The 17,920-nt window shown below is 46.1% G+C and overlaps 1 protein-coding gene across 3 annotated transcripts in view; it reads left to right on the forward strand.

Annotated features, from left to right (window-relative positions):
- Nucleotides 1–2,734: 2,734 nt before the first annotated feature.
- Nucleotides 2,735–17,920, forward strand: part of NPR3 (natriuretic peptide receptor 3) — a 48,600-nt gene continuing 33,414 nt past the window's right edge. Inside the window, exons 1-4 of one of the 3 annotated variants that reach the window (XM_083816277.1) lie at nt 2,743–3,382; nt 4,074–4,287; nt 10,082–10,204; nt 14,988–15,154. In XM_083816277.1, the coding sequence (XP_083672403.1) occupies nt 4,074–4,287; nt 10,082–10,204; nt 14,988–15,154 (504 nt within the window). In that variant the 5' untranslated portion in view covers nt 2,743–3,382. Of the gene's footprint in view, nt 4,288–10,081; nt 10,205–14,987; nt 15,155–17,920 lie in introns of all 3 variants that reach the window. The other 2 variants (XM_083816276.1, XM_083816275.1) reach the window with 2 other exon arrangements.

Here is a 17,920-nt window from a genome sequence, read left to right on the forward strand (position 1 = left end):
TACTCCCTGGGAACATGAGCAAAATCTATGACTAATGGTGGGGTGTCAGTCTTTTTTCATCCTAGGATTTGCTTTTGCATACTCGAGCAGCACATCTCCCATCCGGCTGAATTTCAGTGCACTTTTCAGGACCAGTGGAAAGGAAGGATAGGTGCAGCACTGTGTCACCAGCAGTAGGGGACCATCAAGATGTGACTTTCGCAGCACTAATGATGATCAGTGGTGTAGTGGAGGGATGACCTTGGGATCACCCTATACCTCTGGTACGTCCCAGTTTGCCTTCCCAAATTTTGTTCTCCTGAGTCGTAAAATAAAAGAAGATTCATCTGCTCACCTTACCTTACTTTGTGCTGTGAAGTGGAAGCTGTTGACAGCACCAGTAACTAGTTCTGCAAAGTGTTATTACTATATATATGCTTATGTTTACTGTGTGTAATTTTGTCATTTTGTAGCTCTTATATACAGATTTAGACAGAATTTGGTGTCAATCAAAAGACAGAACAAGTAAATATGACCCTTTTTTATTTTTTAGCATCAGATTTGTTCATCTTGATTTTTCATGCTGCAAGATTTTTACCTAAAGGCTGTGGTGCATTTTCACATAACTATACAAAGGTAAGACCACAAAATGCAAAAAGAGACATACAGATCCTACATGTAGCAATAAGAAATCCATTGTGTGTGTTCCAAAATATAGATTTCTTGAAATAATGAGAATAGATTTCTAGAAAAACAAGGAAAGAATTTGAAAGTCTGAATGGCACGATATATTTGCAGTGCAGATGGCACTAAAATATTTCATCTTTTCAGCCTCTAGGGGGGACTATGTTTTCAGCGAACCTGTCTGTGAAGGATTTTCTTAATCTGCAGCAGGCAGTTCAGACTGTTGCTAACGCTAGTTGGAGCGAGTCAAGTAATTCTTGATTTGTGTATGAGTTATTTCTGTGGGGAAAATAGTCTATGTCCGTAATGCCTTTAGTCCTAAAGGGCTAGTCTGAAGTCTCTTGCTGCAGTCCACGGGCATTCTGCCTGCTACTGATTCACGATTGCAGGATTTGTTCCTATTAAAAAGCATTTATGTAGCTGAAAAAAAAATTAACGTCGGTGGAGAAATGTTGGATTTATAGCTATGGAAAGTACTGTAAGTGAACTAATGATGAGGTGGATTAAGTGACATTTTGAATTGGGATTAACGAGGAAATTCTCATGCATAACTTTTTGGCTCGGAAAAATAAATCACAGGCTGGGATTCTTCTTTGTAAATTGCGTAAGGTGATGGGGAATGACTGAAATGTTCATGACACTTGGGGCCTGCAGAAACATTGTGACTCAGGTTGAATGCAATTGCTCATGCAAGAAAGGACCACATACCGTGGACCAAATCTTTTTCCAAAAGCATTGAAATCAATCGACACGACTACTGCTAAACAGTACTGGCTCAATGTTTTTTTCCCCCTTACTCTGGCCGTGCTTCTCCCACTCTTATTCATTCCCAGCAGTACTTTTACCTCACAAGGAGCAGCCAATGTGAAGGGTGGTAGCCTTGTGATTTATGGGCTTACTATCTCTTCCATCATGTTTACACAGCTTACACTCAAATAAGACAGCCAGAAGAGTATGGAGCTCACACGTAAAATTTAAAATATATTCTGTCGGGGGAAAGGAGGGAATCAAAAGAGATCCTTCCAGATTTCGGTGCTGTAAACACATCTGTAGGGTCACCATAAAGCAGTGACTACAAAGGTCAGCATTTCAAAATGTGTCTTAAGAAAATGTTTTTGCAAGCTTTGTGGTGAAGATGGCTGGCATGTTGTATATTGTAACATTCTGCTTAATCTCCAGTATGTTATACGGAGTCATTTACAGCAAAAAATGCCTGACATAACTTACAGTACAGGAACATACAAAACGAGCTTCACCAGGGTGGGTGTTTATGTAATTTTCAAGAACACTCTGAAGTTCGATTCAGTAATCAAATAAAACTACATTAGAGGCACATTTCTCAGGAAAGCTACCCATCTTTACATTTGTGACCTTTTTTTAAAATTTTATTTTACTGAGCTCTCAGATCCATGCTCCTAAAAAAAAAAAAAAAAAGATTTTTTTTTAATGATTATTTCTGTACATTGTATTATCTGTTGTTTTCATTCCACTTCCTGGTTGCAGTTGCACAAGCACTTACAGCTTTCTTTTCTTTTTAATCAAGGAACCTTAAAGGTGAGCAGATGGTCACCCCAGGAGCCCTGGTTTCCCATTCATGGGCTGCACAGTGAAGGCAGCAACAACTGTAAGTTTACACATACTGCCCTGACAACGACCTCTGTGCTGAACTAAACAAACCCCTTCTGTAAAGTGAGGAGCCGTTCACTCACCTTCCCAATGCAAACCTGGCACTCGCTGAGTGATCAGAAAGCATCAAACCGCGCAGCCCTGGCTCCGGGTTTGAGGATGCGTACATAGAAAAATGTACAGAGAGACATCCTTTAGGATTTTGCTGTTGAAAAGCATCAGGTGTCCAAAAGCCTCTTTCACAAAAGACTTTGCACGCCTCACACTGACATTGTTCTTTATTCCAGAACAGGAGTGTCCGTTTTTATACAGACTGTGACAAAATCTGACGCTTAGCAGCTTTACCATCAGTAAGGAGAGCTGAACGGGGATGCGTTTGACATGCTCTGATCGGGCAGTGCTGGCAGTGCTGTCAAGATAATCAGAAAAGTTAGTTTTCTTTTTTTTTTTTTTTCCACTCTGAGAAAATAATCTCTGAGCAACACTTGTCACGGGGGAAATCCGCGCTGCTTGTGGCATGAGCCACCACGGGTGGGAAGGGACCCAAAACTGTGCCTGAGCTCTCTGGGGGGCTCAGAAAGACCCCGGAGGGATGCAGAGCACAGCAGGGTGGTGGTGGTGGTGGGGACACCCCAAAAGCTTCTCTCCTGTTGCAAACCCCTCCATTCCCCCCACCCTCCCTGCCAGCGGGGACCCACCCCTCGGTGAAAACAGCCGCCCAGCGGCGAGCCCCCCCTGCACCCCGCACCGCCCAACCACCACGGGGGTCCCGTGAAGGGTCTGCCCCACACCCCCGCCCCGTGTGCTCCCCACAGCCCGGCCCGGGGGCGAGGTGCGGGGCCCGGGGGGGTGGCGGCGGGCGGGGCCGGGGGGGGCGGCGGGGCCGGCTCCTCCCTGCGCACAAACCCGGCGGCGCCGAGCCGGGCGTGCGGAGAAGCCGCGTTACTTAAGCGGGGAAGGGAGCAGCGGGGCAGGCAGCCCCGGCGAGGGGGAGGGAGGTGGATGGGAGAAAAAAAAAATTAAAAAAAAATAATAATAATAAAATAAAGGGAGAGTAGGCGAGGTGAAGCACGAATAACTTCGGAAATGAGATGCTCCGTCCGTGACCCGCAGGCTGGGGCAGGTTGTTAGTCTCGCCACACACCTGAGAAATAAAGCACGGCCGAACAAGGGGCAGGGGGTTGCGAGGGGGCGATAAGGGGAGGGTGGTGGCGAAAACTTTGCCGGAGTTGGGGTCGCCGCGGGGGGCGGGCGCGATGCCGCCCTGGCTGCTCGGCAGCCTCTGCTGCGTGCTGGCGGCGCTGGGCGGCGGCCCCGCGGAGGCGGCAGCGGACGAGGAGGAGGAGGAGAAGCTGATCCGGGTGCTGGTGCTGCTGCCGCAGGACGACGCCTACCTCTTCTCGCTGGGGCGGGTGCGGCCGGCCATCGAGTACGCGGTGCGGAGCCTGCGGGAGAGGAGCGGCGGCGGCGGCGGCGGCGGCGGCGGCGGCGGCGGGGGGCTCGGCCTGCCGCCCGGCTACGCCTTCCAGCTCACCTACGAGGACTCGGCGTGCGGCAACCGCGCCCTCTTCAGCCTGGTGGACATGGTGGCCCTGCAGCGCCGCCGCCCCGACCTGCTGCTGGGGCCCGTGTGCGAGTACGCGGCGGCGCCGGTGGCGCGGCTGGCGGCCCACTGGGACGTGCCCATGCTGTCGGCCGGGGCCCTGGCGGCCGGCTTCGGCGCCAAGGGCGGCGAGTACTCGCACCTCACCCGCGTCGCCCCGGCCTACGCCAAGATGGGCGAGATGCTGCTGGCCCTCTTCCGCCACCACCAGTGGAGCCGCGCCACGCTGCTCTACAGCGACAGCAACCCCGAGCGCAGCTGCTACTTCGCCATGGAGGGCGTCCATGTGGTCTTCCAGGAGGAGGCCTTCCACATGGCCGTGCACAGCTTCGACGAGACCAGCCGGCACCTCGACGTCGACGACGTGGTCCGCGCGCTGCAGGCCGGCGAGAGGGGTGAGTGGTGGTTGTGTGGGGCTGGGGGCGGGTTTGGGGCTGCGCGATGCCATGCCGGGATGTTTTTTGGGGACTGGGGTTGGGGACGGGTCGCCAAGAGTCATCTGGGAAGGGATTGCATGAGGGATGCGTTGTGGGCTGGGATCTATGGTGGAGAAGCTTGGCCGTGAGCATCCTGGGGCTGGGTGCGCACCAGAATGGGGCCGTCACGAAGGCTTTGCCCCATGTAGGTCTGTTAGCACTTCACATCCCCCAGCAGGGATGGAGGATCGCCCTCCAGGACTGGGATGGGATTGTTTTGTGGCACGGTAAGAAATGAGCCTTCTGCTGATGGTCCGGTTTACAAGCACGGCCAAAACTGCCCACATCTCTGCACATTTACGCAGACCAGCAAGTCTGTTGCTCATTCTGAGATACTTTTTTAAAGTGACTCTGGGTAGGTTCAAAGGCTGAGCAAAGATGTGTTTTTTTTCTCACCCTGCTGTGTCTTGCTGTTGGGATCCTTTTCCCCGCTCCTGCTGTTAGAAGCCCCATCGAGTAGTTCATAAATAACAAACCCATTTGGGGCTAGCTCTCATTTCAGGGGATGTGTGAGTGCTAAACCCGTGAGCGTGTGCAGTAATATTGCCACCAACTGCTAGCAAAACACCGTGCAGATAAATGCCTTGTAAAACATGCTGGAAAGTCACCCCTGCACCGGATGAACCGGCTTTGCATCAGGAAGCAGTAAAACGCTCCAAGTACTTTGGGGCATACAAATTTGTAGTTAGATGTACTTGAAAGTGAGATCTTGTCAAATGATGTGTGGATACATGGGCTCATCAAAAAGGTATTTTCTGCTAGAGGCTTTTACCAACCATGGATTTCTATAGTAAGTGGTTGTAAGAAGGGAAGAGATGTATTCCAGAAGTGGACTGCAGGATCAACTCAGAGAAAGTCCTCCGGTGTTTTTCAATAGAGGCATAGATGTGAAAAACACTTTGTGCAGCTTTTACATCCCCAGTTGCAGAATACTAAGGAGGTACCAAAATGAAACAGATAAAAGCTCGTGCTACATGTGACTGGCACAGTTCACGTTGCCATGCCGTAGGTTGCGGTGCTTTGACTGAGCAGCCTTGTGCTGGTGATGCAGTTACGCTGCTGTGAAATCCTTAACCTGCGAGGTAACTGGGGTCTAATGATGTATGCATCCTTAATTCTCTCTTTGTGGAAACACCGAAGCAGGTGCTTAAGACAGAGCTGTCCTAGTTAGTGCCATTAATGGAAATACACTGAATGAAGAGAAAGAAATGTAGAAGTGCTAGGGGAAACAGCTATGTATGGAAAGATGCTTTTCTGTTTTTTTAATCAGCCTAACTTGTGTGCATGTGCTTGCCTTTCCCAATGCAAAGAACGTAACAGTGTGATTGTGGCAAGAACAGATGAGTGTTTTCCCTTAGCCAAAGGGAGCTGTGAATGTGCTGTGGGAATGTGACTGATGGCTAAGGGCAAACCCCACTGTTCAGACCATGCTGACAGCCAAGGAAAAGACGCTTGATTTCAGCCCAGGCTTAAATGCTTTGTGGAACTGGGACCTTTGGTCTTGCCTTGTTCTGTGACTTGCAGACGAGTGAATAAAAGCAGCCTTCTGTGCCCGGTGGGGTCCCTTCCCTTCATCTCACCTCCTAATTTGTCCTCTGGTTCATGCTGCTACTGCAAAATGCAGCAAGTGAGGCCCTTCTGCCTCCAATGGTGTGCTTCTGGCTTTAAAGACTGACTGCACAGCTTGCCTTGCACATCCCTCAGGGTCTTAGGGGTGGTCCTGCTGTTTACAACATCTTGCAGGCTGTCAAAATATTTTAAAAGTCGTCTATCATGTGAAGGACCCACCATGTGCCTTAGCTTACCAGATTAGGGCTTCGTTTCTTCTTGGGACTCTTAGGAGGGTGCCTCAGGGGGTAGCAGGGCTGGTGGATAAGGTGTCACTGTCCAAAGCACTTCATTTTTGTTTGCTTGGTTTTCTCAGCAGTTTTTAAGGGTGCCTGTGTAACACCCACTGTGATACCATCCCATGCTCTCCCTTTTTGGAGATTGCTGCAAGTGGTGGTTCCACCTGCACGGTAGGGCTTTCTTGAGCCACCCTGAGTAAGAAGAAGCTTTAAAATGGATATGGGATATTTGCTCAAAACCCTTCCAGGGCTGAGAAAGAAGTTGCACCATCAGTTGGCCCAGGCCATCAGTTGGATGGGGGGATCAGTTGGCCATGGGGACCCATGCTCTGTGCCTTATTCCTAGGGCAGAGGCTGGCCCTGTGGGTTAGGTTGTGTCAGGCTGGGGGGTTGCATTGGGTTTTCGGGCCCCCAGCAGGCGGGGGCACGCTCAGCCACCCATTGTGTTTGCCAGCAGGTGCCTGTCCAGGCCCTGGAACCAGTTCAGATGTCTCAGAGTCATAACAAAATCATGAGGAAAAATACAATGATAAAAGTTAACTGCTCGTCTTTACTGAATGTCATTAACAGCTCAAACTCACTTGCGGGCTCGGTTCCCCACGCTGTAGACTTGATGCTGTAGGCTCAGGTCAGCCACAATGTTCATGAACCCAGCACTGTGCTTAAACGTGTTCTGCCCAAGCACGTAGTCCGAGGTGTCCCCTTTGCTAAGAGCTTACTCCTCTAACTGGAATTAAACTAAGTATTTGCAGGATGAGTCAAGAAATGCAGAATATTAGTATTAGAATGACCGTGTTCTGCATGTATTGTGCCAGAGGGAGACCACTTTATATCTGTGTGTATACAATAGTAAGGTATGGATGCAGATTAAATAAACATAATTTAGATATCTGGAAGATTGTGAGAGACTTGCCCTTAGCTTATTTGCCTCAAAATCCTGAAATATGTAATCTTTGCTCTCCTGCTGGGTTAAAAACCACATCCAAATAGTTAATATTACTTCCCTTACATTCCTTTAGAGGCTTACAAAATATGACTTAACATATTTTAAAATAGTGTTTTTTTTTCCCCACTCTTTTTCTTATTCCATTTGCTCAAGATCTTTTACTGGTGTTGTGGGAATCTCTTTGATTCCATCTACAGATTACAGTTTTATGATAGATGTGAATTATAAAGGCAAAGTCAAGGGGGAGTTGGGAGGGCAGCAAGGAAACATTTCAGAAGGAAATCTCTCACCTATACTGAAATTAGGAACAGCAAGACAAATTCATTCCTGATGTGTGTCTGGAAAAGATTTGATCCAAATTTTATTGTAAGAAATTCTTTCTTCTTTTCGTCCATGCTAATATACCTCACAATAGTCATGAAATATGCCTTGCTCTGCTGCTCTGGAAATTGTTACGTTGCTCTGCTGTAATCAGTAGGACAGAGCTGTGCATGGTAAAGCTCTCCTGGAGCATGGGGATGTACCAAACGTGATTCACCCCTGTGGTGCATCTGGAATTTTACGCCTGTCATGGCACCCAACCAGAAAAGCGATGGAGAAGATTCATTGTCTGAGAAGAAAGGCCAAACGGGCCAAATTTTCATTTCTTATAATAGCAAACACTTCTAACCAGAAAAGCTGAATGTGGTTTTGATTCAGTTTTATTGTTGGGGTGAAAACATTTGCATTCGTTATTGTAGTTTTTGAGCCCTGCCATGTGTGACGGCATCCTTGGAAACGTGCGTGCAGTTGGTTTCAGATCATCGTCCCAACAAGTTCTCTTATGACCTTGCTGTAGGATATAGCCACAAAGCACGCACTAACACAATACTTTGCGGTATTCTGTTGTCAGTAGCTTCATGCTGATAGTCTTGTGGATGCATATAAAAGTTTATGGTACAACATGCTCAGGGTGAGAGGTGTCTCCCCGTTGCTGAAGACCTCGCCTGAATTTCTGCTTTCTTTTTGCAGAGAGACTGTGTGAGAGGGGCATAGTTTACCCTGCCCAGCAGGTTGGGGAAGCAATTTCTCAATCAGCATCATTAGTCTAATAAAGAAAAACACCTTAGGGGTATGTTGATGTATCACAGAATCGTCTAGGTTGGAAGAGACCTCCAAGATCACCGAGTCCAACCTCTGACCTAACACTAACAAGGCCTCCACTAAACCATATCACTAAGCTCTACATCTAAACGTCTTTTAAAGACCTCCAGGGACGGTGACTCAACTACTTCCCTGGGCAGCCCATTCCAATGCCTAACAACCCTTTCAGTAAAGAAGTTTTTTTCCTAATATCCCACCTAAACCTCCCCTGGCGCAACTTTAGCCCATTCCCCTCATCCTGTCACCAGGCACGTGGGAGAATAGACCAACCCCCACCTCTCTACAGCCTCCTTTAAGGTACCTGTAGAGTGCGATAAGGTCGCCCCTGAGCCTCCTCTTCTCCAGGCTGAACAACCCCAGCTCCCTCAGCCGCTCCTCGTAAGACTTGTTCTCCAGACCCCTCACCAGCTTCGTTGCCCTTCTCTGGACTCTCTCGAGCACCTCCATGTCCTTCTTGTAGAGAGGGGCCCAAAACTGAACACAGTACTTGAGGTGCGGCCTCACCAGAGCCGAGTACAGGGGGACAATCACTTCCCTAGCCCTGCTGGCCACACTGCTTCTTATACAAGAAGCAGTGCAGAGAAGTATGATAGAAGTATGAAGAGATTGAGGACAGACCAGCCTGCTGGAGTGGAGGTGGTTGGGCAGTGCTGGGCTGGGTGGAGAGCAGACCTCTGCTCTAATTTCCCAAGCTTCTGCTGCAAAATCTTTCAGGATGGGACACAGTGAATTTAGCTTGAATGCTCAGGCGCTGGGCAGGGTTGCCTGAAGGCCTTCTTACCCCTGAAGATCACTGGCAGCCATTTGGGCACCCAATAACACTATGTAAGGTTGCAGCTGTACTGTCTCCATGCCCATCTCTGTTTTGCCTTCCAGGCAGAAAGGGAGCTGGGGACTGGTGGTGACATCCAAGAGGTTTGTCACAGCTTTCCTCCCATGGGCTTGTGGAAGTGGGGATCACAGCGCCTGCACGGAGCACACCTGTGGGGCTTGTAGGCACCAAAGCCCTGGTTCAGCTTCTGATCTGTCCTAAGCGAGGCTCTGTGATATTTAATCTTGTAACCATGTTTAATCTTCGCACCCAAAAAGCAACAGTCATTTTTCCATTTGTAGCTGGCTGAACATTGTGTCCTGTCAAAGGTGGTTGCCAAGGCTCATTATATAGTTGTTGGAGGTAGTTGTGTCCTGGACAGATTTGTACCACTGTCCCTAGAAGCTGTCTTGGGATGGAGTGAATCAGCTGCAGAGATGCTGCTATATGATAACTGTAGAGAGGCAACGAATTCTACACTAGATACCCAAATTTTGTGTAGCTGAAGTGTAGGTAAGATGAATCTACCCCAGACGGTTCAATAGAATGGAAATCAAAATGGTAATATCACTGTATCATCTCAATTCTCCATCTTCAGATCATCCTATGCTCCATTTGAAGTATAACTGGCTTGTGATTGCAGTCAGTTCTACAAATATATGCAGTTGAAGAAATTTGAAGCTAGAACTTAACACATGTTGCAGGAGTAAGGAAAAAAAGATCACATATAGGCTCCATGTAATAATTTTCAGAGGAGACAGCAGTAAAAAGTCAGTCCGTGTTTGGTACCTGTCTTCTGTGGGCGGTTTGGGAAATCAGCTTTCGTTGTTGTTTGCGTTGTCACGTTTGTTGCAACATGGGGAGGACAGCTCGGGTCATCGTCTTTGGCAGCATTCGTGCTTAACAATCTGTTCCATAAAGTTCTTGAACTGTTCCTTATCTGTGTTTTCCATTTTCTTCCACCAGTTGTAATCATGTGTGCCAGCGGTGACACAATCAGGAACATCATGTTGGCTGCTCATCGGCAAGGAATGACCAATGGGGACTACGCTTTCTTCAATATTGAACTCTTCAACAGCTCGTCATATGGTAATGTTTTTCCTGCCCAAGTATGTTGCAAAGTCTTCTGTAAACCCAGTAATATTTTTAGATTCCTTAGTCTCAAAATACGCTGTACTGAATTCCAGAATACACCACTGTCTCCCCATCGTTGCAATTACCTTCCACTTAGGCTATGACATCGCAGGAAATAAAAGGGACCCGGCAGCTGTTGTTGCCACTGAGTGGATCATGGGATAACAAATAATGGTTTTAAACTAAAAAGGGTAGATTTAGCTTAGACATCAGGAGGAAATTCTTCACTCCAAGGGTGGTGAGGCTCTGGCACAGGCTGCCCAGAGAAGCTGTGGATGCCCCATCCCTGGCAGTGCTCAAGGCCAGGCTGGATGGGGCTTTGGGCAAAAAAATGGATGGTGCTTTCAGTCTGATGGGAGGTGTCCCTGCCCATAGCAGGGGGGTTGGAACTAGGTGGTCTTTAAGGTCCCTTTCATCCCAAACCTATGAAATCCACTGTAGGTGTTACTTACTTTTAGGGGAAGCAGCACTAGACAGGCATGTTAGCATCCAGGCGTTGGCATCCCACGCTGCAGCGTGTGTGCGCTCACCTCCAGCCTGATGACTATCAGATCTCAGAGCAGGGGCACTCCTGGCTCCCTGGTGGGCTGTGGTCCATGCAGCCAGCTGAGAGGAGGCATGAGTGATGGCAGGGGCTGTGGGCAGCTGCAGGGCCTGGGTCTCCAGAAGTCACCAAGTGAACCAGTCAAGCTTGTTAACTTGAGCTTTTGATTGCAAACTGTATCTGCAAAACTATCCAGCAGTGTTCTATTTAAGGGAAAGCACAGACAGTCCGAATGTACTAGACTAGGGTTCAAATGAGTGGCTGATTTCACCCCAAGTAAATATGATAAGATTTGTCAAGTTAAAACCTGACTTAAAAATATAAGTTGAATACATTTGCTTTTTGAAATACACCTATGTTTAGTTACATCTGATACTATGGAAGTGCATGGTAGGGGCTAAACCTACTCTCAGCTGCTATAGCTCAGTTAAATTGAAGGTAATACTGGAGCAGTGTGTTTACTGACAGAGTTTTAAACAATGTCAGATGACTGAAGCTGGGGAAATCCTGCCTGGGAACTAGGTTTAGCTGAAGTTGTCAAAGTAGATTTTGAATGGAGCAGCCTCTTTTGCAGGTGCATAAAAAATAGTTCCCCTCACAGCAGGCTCCCTTAACTAATCCAGTGCAAATTATTTTCAAATTGAAAACCAGGTGGGAGTTGAGAAAGAAGGAAAATTGTTCTTTCAAGCCTAAAAAAGCTGATGAACAGAAATAACTGAATTCACAAAGGGATGATGTATTTTGTTTAATGAATCAGTTAATTGCAAGTTAAATTCTTTTACATAAACTGTTATCCATCTACCACCTCTGAGATTATTTTACAATAAACAGTGCTGTTTGTTGAAAAGCTCTATAATGAACACATGTAACTGTTTAAATTCAGAGATACAGATAGGTACAGAAGTAAAGATACCCATACATGTGTCTAAGTTAGCTAAAGAAGTGCCAAGTTCTTCCAGCTAATAAGGAAATTACTTAAATAACTGAAAGATAAAACTGCAGAGCACGATCAAAGCCAATGGTTCAAATGAAGGTTTTCAGTTTGCTGACTGAAATTCAGTGTGACTTCATCCCCGGTAGCATAAGTGAAGCCACTTGGCATTACAGTCCTAATCGGGACCATGCAAAAAGCTGAGTCCATATCGGCAGTCACATAACCCTGAGGTTTCAGCCCATCCGTAGACCATGGGAGCTTTGCAGATTTGATTTTACATGTGCCTAGAAACCACTGATCAAATAACCCCTCTGGCTGCCATTGGTGCCTTGTTACCACTGCACTGCTGCTGCGTTTCATCTCACAGAGTAAAAATGCATCAAAAGTGATTCATCTGGCCCCAAGTACAAGTCTGCTTATGAGCTGGGCACCCTTTGGAGTCACAAGAGAGAATTAGGCACCCCTGGACAGTGATTCATCTCATCCTTAGGTGTCTGAAATGTCCCAGGTGAATTATTCCCTAAATCTGATGGTTTTCTTGCCTTGGCTGAAATGAGCAGGGTAAGTGACTTGGCTGCAGAGAAGGGGAAACACAGGAGCTGGCTGGGACAGGTGATTCCCAAAGTCCTCTTTGAGCAGGTGATGCTCCTGTAAGACCAGGAGGTAGGCTGCTGCATTTTGTAAAGACTTTTGCATTTCAGAACAGTGCTTGCTAGGAGGCAGCATTGCAAGCCCCCAGATCAGCATCCTGCCCCCGGGGGACCCTGGCACTGTGGCCAGTGCAGTCGCATGGGGGTCTCAGCATGATCCTGCTTTGCATCGCAGGTAGCACAGCTTACTTGCAGCTTTTCCAAGAGATAAATGACAACTGTCTGCCTCCTGTCTGTGGTGTTAGAAAGTGCAATTTCCTGATGTTTATAAGTAGTAATTCTTTTAAACCAATTTTTCTGTTCTGTGGTTTTTTTTGTGGATGTTTCCCACGAGGATCAAAATGACTGTTAGAAAATGACTTCTGTGCAGGTGGCTATCACATGTGGAAAGCAAACATAAAAGAGAAATGCAGAGAAATTCCACCTAAATTCCTTGTTCCCAGTGCTGGGAGATATAAGAATTGTAAGAGGCACAAAATCTAAAAGTGGCAATGATAGACAAATTGGCACTTTACCTTCAAGTTCAGATGACTGTATTGCAGTTTGTTGTTGCCCTCTGTTCTGAATATTTTTAATTTTTCAGAAGAGTAGACATATTAAATGCCAAGGCAGCAATAATTGCAGAAAAGTGCTGTGGCAAGACTATATCCCGCAAAATAATCCATGAAGGAATTTAAATATGGAAATTATTCTAGGAACTCTGTTATGCAAGTGTAGCTTCCCTGTTCCCAGTGTCAGTATTTTTAAAAATAAATATGTATAACGGCTAGGACAGAAACTTACATTCCACCAGCACTATCATTTTTTTTGTATGTAATCCCACTCTTAGCCATCTGCTTCTGTAAATGCAAAACATAGCACACCCCTCCATGTAACAATCTCTGCAGAACATTTTAAATGCTGTACCTCTGAAATGCAGGTGTGCAGCTGGGCTGAGTTTTTTTGGCTTCAAGGCTCCAGTAGAGCTTTTCTGTATCTTCCCATTTCTTTTTTTTTTCTTTTCTTTTTTTTTTTTTTTCTCAAAAGCAGTAAAAAGGACAGGGTGCAGACATGGAAGGGAACAGTGCTACCTCTGAGGGCAAAATCATGCTGCACGATGCTACTTGCTGTCTGGTGTTTCCACCAAGCCTGATGAATGGATTCCTGCTGTAATTAATTTTAACCAGCTAAACTTTGGGTTTGGAAAGAAATCTCAAAACCAAGGCAGACCAATCTAGACCTACTTGTGCCTCCTGCCCTATGCTGGGGGTACTGGGAGCTGCCATTGAGCCAAGATCAGCATGAGGAAAGACTTGCTCTCCTGAGAAGTACAAGTCCTTCAATGTTTACGCTGTACTCTCTGAGGAAGGAGAGCAATTTTTCAACCGACTTTAAAAAAAACAAAAAAAAAAGAGGAAAAAAAGGAGAACCTGGAGGGTCTTGTTCATGCATTTGCTCTTCCACAGGCACCCAGTGCAGCCTGTAGTGCTGTGCAAACAGCACTGAGAGTTTGGCACCTAGTCTCTGTTGCCATTAGTATCTTTGCTTCCAAAGCACTCACTTTTCTTGGTCCAAACAGCACTGTGGTCCTCTAACCAAGCAGGGCAGCCATGTACACTCTCATTTCAGGGTCCTGTGTGCCTTCAGGTCACCCTTGGGACCTTGGTATTAGTCTTCGTCATGGCTCATTTAGCCATGGCAGGGAGTTCCTTGCTGTTGTTCCAAAAATAAAATGACTATCTAGCTTTTAATTATTTGTTAGTTTTTAAAAGCACATTGCTTAGGGCTATCGTTGTTCTCTGTAGGTCTCTCTTGTTTATTGTTTATGGAAAATAGCACAAAATCTGATCCAGGGTAACCTTTCCATTGATGTCCTGAAGCTATGGATCAGGATCTCAGGACCTGCTAGCGTCAGTGCCTGTTAGGCAGAAGGCTGTTAACTAACAGCCTGTCAGCTGTCCTGCTTTTTAAATTCTGATTACTTTACTGGTGGTCTGAGTTAAATCATGCACCTTCTGTGACACAAACCATGTAAATACAGCATAGGTGCAGAATCCCATTTATTTGTAAGTGTTTCTTTTCCATTAAGAGCAGGGCTGGTCTGGCAGCCGCTGCACACATGGTTTTCTCCTCCACCGCAGTGGGAGAGCTGTGGGAGAAGTAACTACACCATCGGCCTCCCATTCAGGGTGATGATCATACTATTGACTTTACTGGTGCCTTTCTGACTGCCCAGGACTGAAGAGTGTTGCCAATGGGATGATATGATATAAAAACTTCATGGTCAGATCCTCCCTCACTTGTTCTAACTTAAATATCTGTGTGTTCAGGATCTGGCTTGTTTTTTTGCTCTGAGATGTCTTCTCATGCTTAGACTTCAGCCTACCCCTTAAAAATAAGCAAGCACAGCATGGGAGTAAAGTTGTCTTTCTGTTTGCACGTTTACTTCCCACCAGCTGTTCCTCACTGCCTGGTTTCCAGCTCTTTTTGGAGCAGGACACCTCCTTCGTACTGTGCCATCTCCTCACAGTGCAGGAGAGGGGACTTTTGGGTGGAAAAAGGAAGGTGGTCCTGTAGTGGTACCTAATTTGGAGTTGGAAATAAACTTTTTTTTTTTTTTTTTTCGCTTAGGAAATGGTTCTTGGAGGAGAGGAGACAAGCATGACCTTGAAGCAAAGAAGGCATACTCGTACCTCCAAACCATCACTCTGCTGAGGACCGTGAAGCCTGAGTTTGAGAAATTTTCCCTGGAGGTGAAAAGTTCTGTTCAGAAGCAAGGTCTGCATGAGGATGATTATGTAAGTACTTAACAGGCTTCAGGTATCAGCATCTTTTTAAAATACACTCTCCTAATCAAAGCAAAAGTAGCAGTGAGCCCTCCTCAGGACAGAAACACCTGTGTTCAGTTGTAAAAACCCACTCTTGCCTATGCAATCTATTTTTTTTTTTTAATTTTTTTTTGTGGTTAAAGCAAATAGCAGCTACAATAGATGTGTTTAGGTTTACAATAGATGTGTTTAGGTCTGTGCACCATCATCCATGGCCACTTGTCCTGTGTTTATCCCAAGTACTTCCCTGACAGTCAACCCTTCCCTATGACAGGGAGTAAGCCTTCCAAATACACTAAGAAAGGGAAGGTGCTTGAAGAGAGATTGGTCCATTTTAGCCATAGGAAATGAGGGCTGTAATACAAGTAGTTCCATAGGAATAATAACTGTTGGGGGAAAAACTGTAATCTCTTGCAGTCAAGAGCATGAGACAAAACTTTCCTTTTTCATACATGCCTACAAAGAGAGGAATAATGAACCAATGAAGACATAAGAAATTTTGGCTTCATAGACCAAGGCAGTATATTATGTTGTTTTTCAAGTAAATTCAAGTGTTGCTGTGAAGTAGACCATGAAATAAGATGCTCCAGCAAGGCTAAATTGGCTTGAAAGACATCACCTTAGCTGAAAGGAAAAAAAAAAAGTGGGACATCTGGAGCACCTCCTTTAATTTCCTAAAGAAAGATTTGGGGGAATTTATGCCCTAAACTCAAGAAAGCAACCCAAACCCCTCATTTGATTGCTCCCACTTAGGCATCTACCTCAGCTCTTTACTTTAAGCTTTGTCTCTACCACATGGAGGTATCATCTTCTAGTTCAAAGCAAAAGCGTGGCTATATTTTATTTAAATATTCTAATTAGAATGTAATGCTGAGTCATGTTGGTGGCTTGTGTTTTTACTGTGGAGCTTTCAGAGTGTAGGAAAATAGTCTTGTTGACATTCTTTGCCTTGAGTTGAAAGAGAAACTCCAACTGGCACGTTCAAGGTGCTGCTCTCTGAAGAACCTGCTAAATGAATTTTGAACAAGGTATGGGACTAATTTGTGCTGTCCTTCCCTTTCCCTCTATGTGCCCTTTTGCAGATGTCACTTAACCAGACATGTACCTTGAAAAACTGCTGCCTCTTCTTGGTTCTGGTTGGGGAGAAGTACAAATCTAATAGTAAAGATCCAGTCACCCCCAGAGAGTTTTGTGGGATTTCTAGTCCAGGCTATGTGACATTTTCCCAGATAAGAAAAACTGCAGAGAGCTCAGGATGCTTTCTGCCCAGCTCATGGGTGCTGGGCCATGTTTGGGAGAACAGTTTGGAGCAGGAAGTGTGGAAGCTTTGCTGTTCTGTAGGGTGGGGATCCACTGCAAACCATATGCCTGTTTAGCATAGATGCTGAGAAGAGGCCACTGGACAAATATGAGCCCTGTTATGGTCAAGCAGAACTACATCCATGAGAAAGTAAATTTTGCAGGCTGTTTTTTTGAGGATACTCCTTGAACACCCTTGTACTTGCTACCAGATATCCTTTTTCCTCAGTCCATGGTTGCTTTTGCAATCAGACGTCTGCTGGTGATGCTCCTGGCTGTCGCAGGGGAGCCTGGCTCCCCACTGCCTCATCCTCAGCCTTTTTCTGTCTGGCTTTGTGGGCTGCCTGCCCATATATCCTCTTCCCACCTGGGATCCAGAGCCTTTTACGTTGTTCCAAGCACTCCAGCACTCAGAAATGTCAGCCTTTGCCAGGGCGAGGCAGTGGCATGGGGCTACTGCTACTGACTCTTCTACTTCTCTTCCTGCTCTTCCCATCCCACCTGGCTTTCTGAATACTTCCCAGCCCATTCTCACTGGAGCGGAGGGAGGACTCATGATCTATCTATACCCACTGCAATTTCTTCTTGTCTGAAATAGCAGTTCTTGACTTTCTAGAAGCTGATGGTGGAGGCTCTAGGGATCTGGGGCTCCCATGTAGGAGCTTCAGATCTTGGCTATGAGGAAAAGAGGTTTGGTTTCAAGCACTGAATGTCCTGGTATTACGTGGGTATTTAATGTATATGGATCTCAGCAGATCCTACCATACTTCATTTTTTTAAATCTTCGTAACATAATGGGAAAATAAAACTTGTTTAAGAGGGCTAGCCATGGGCTGGGTATAACGAAAACATTAGGTGTGATATTTCATTAACAGTATGTGAATTTTATCTGACTTCAGATGCAAAAACATTTATGATGAATTTTGCATTTCCCCAGTATGGTCAGTGAGGAGATGGTTCTTATTCCCTTAACTGATTGTCTTACTGCCATGTTGAGAGGACAAACATTTCAGTGAAGTCTTCAGGCTTAAGGAAAAAACTGATGTGGAGAAATAAAAAGCCAAACTGAGGACTAGTTCCTTCCTCTCTGAAAGATATGTGCATAGTGGACACCTCGTTAACAGTACTTCTTCTGGCAGCATGGGAGGAAAGTGGCAATATTAGCCTCAAAGCATGCTGACCAGGGCTGTTTTCTCCAAGGAAAACTCGCTGGGGAGAGGTCATTCAGCTGAGTGGGCTGGGAAGTGACAGAGACAGATTTTCTCTGCTGGATTCTGCTCCTAAAAACAAAACCTATGGGGAAAGACAGTCTGTGGTACAGTCTATCTCAAGTCCTATCAGCGGGTGTTGAAATATAATCCTCATCCTTTTCTGCAAGCTGTATCCCAAGAGGACAAATTCAGACAAATCTGGATTTGAAGCATTTAGCATTTCTGC

This window comes from Anser anser (assembly GCF_964211835.1).
Source record: "Anser anser genome assembly, chromosome: Z".
NCBI lineage: Eukaryota > Metazoa > Chordata > Aves > Anseriformes > Anatidae > Anser > Anser anser.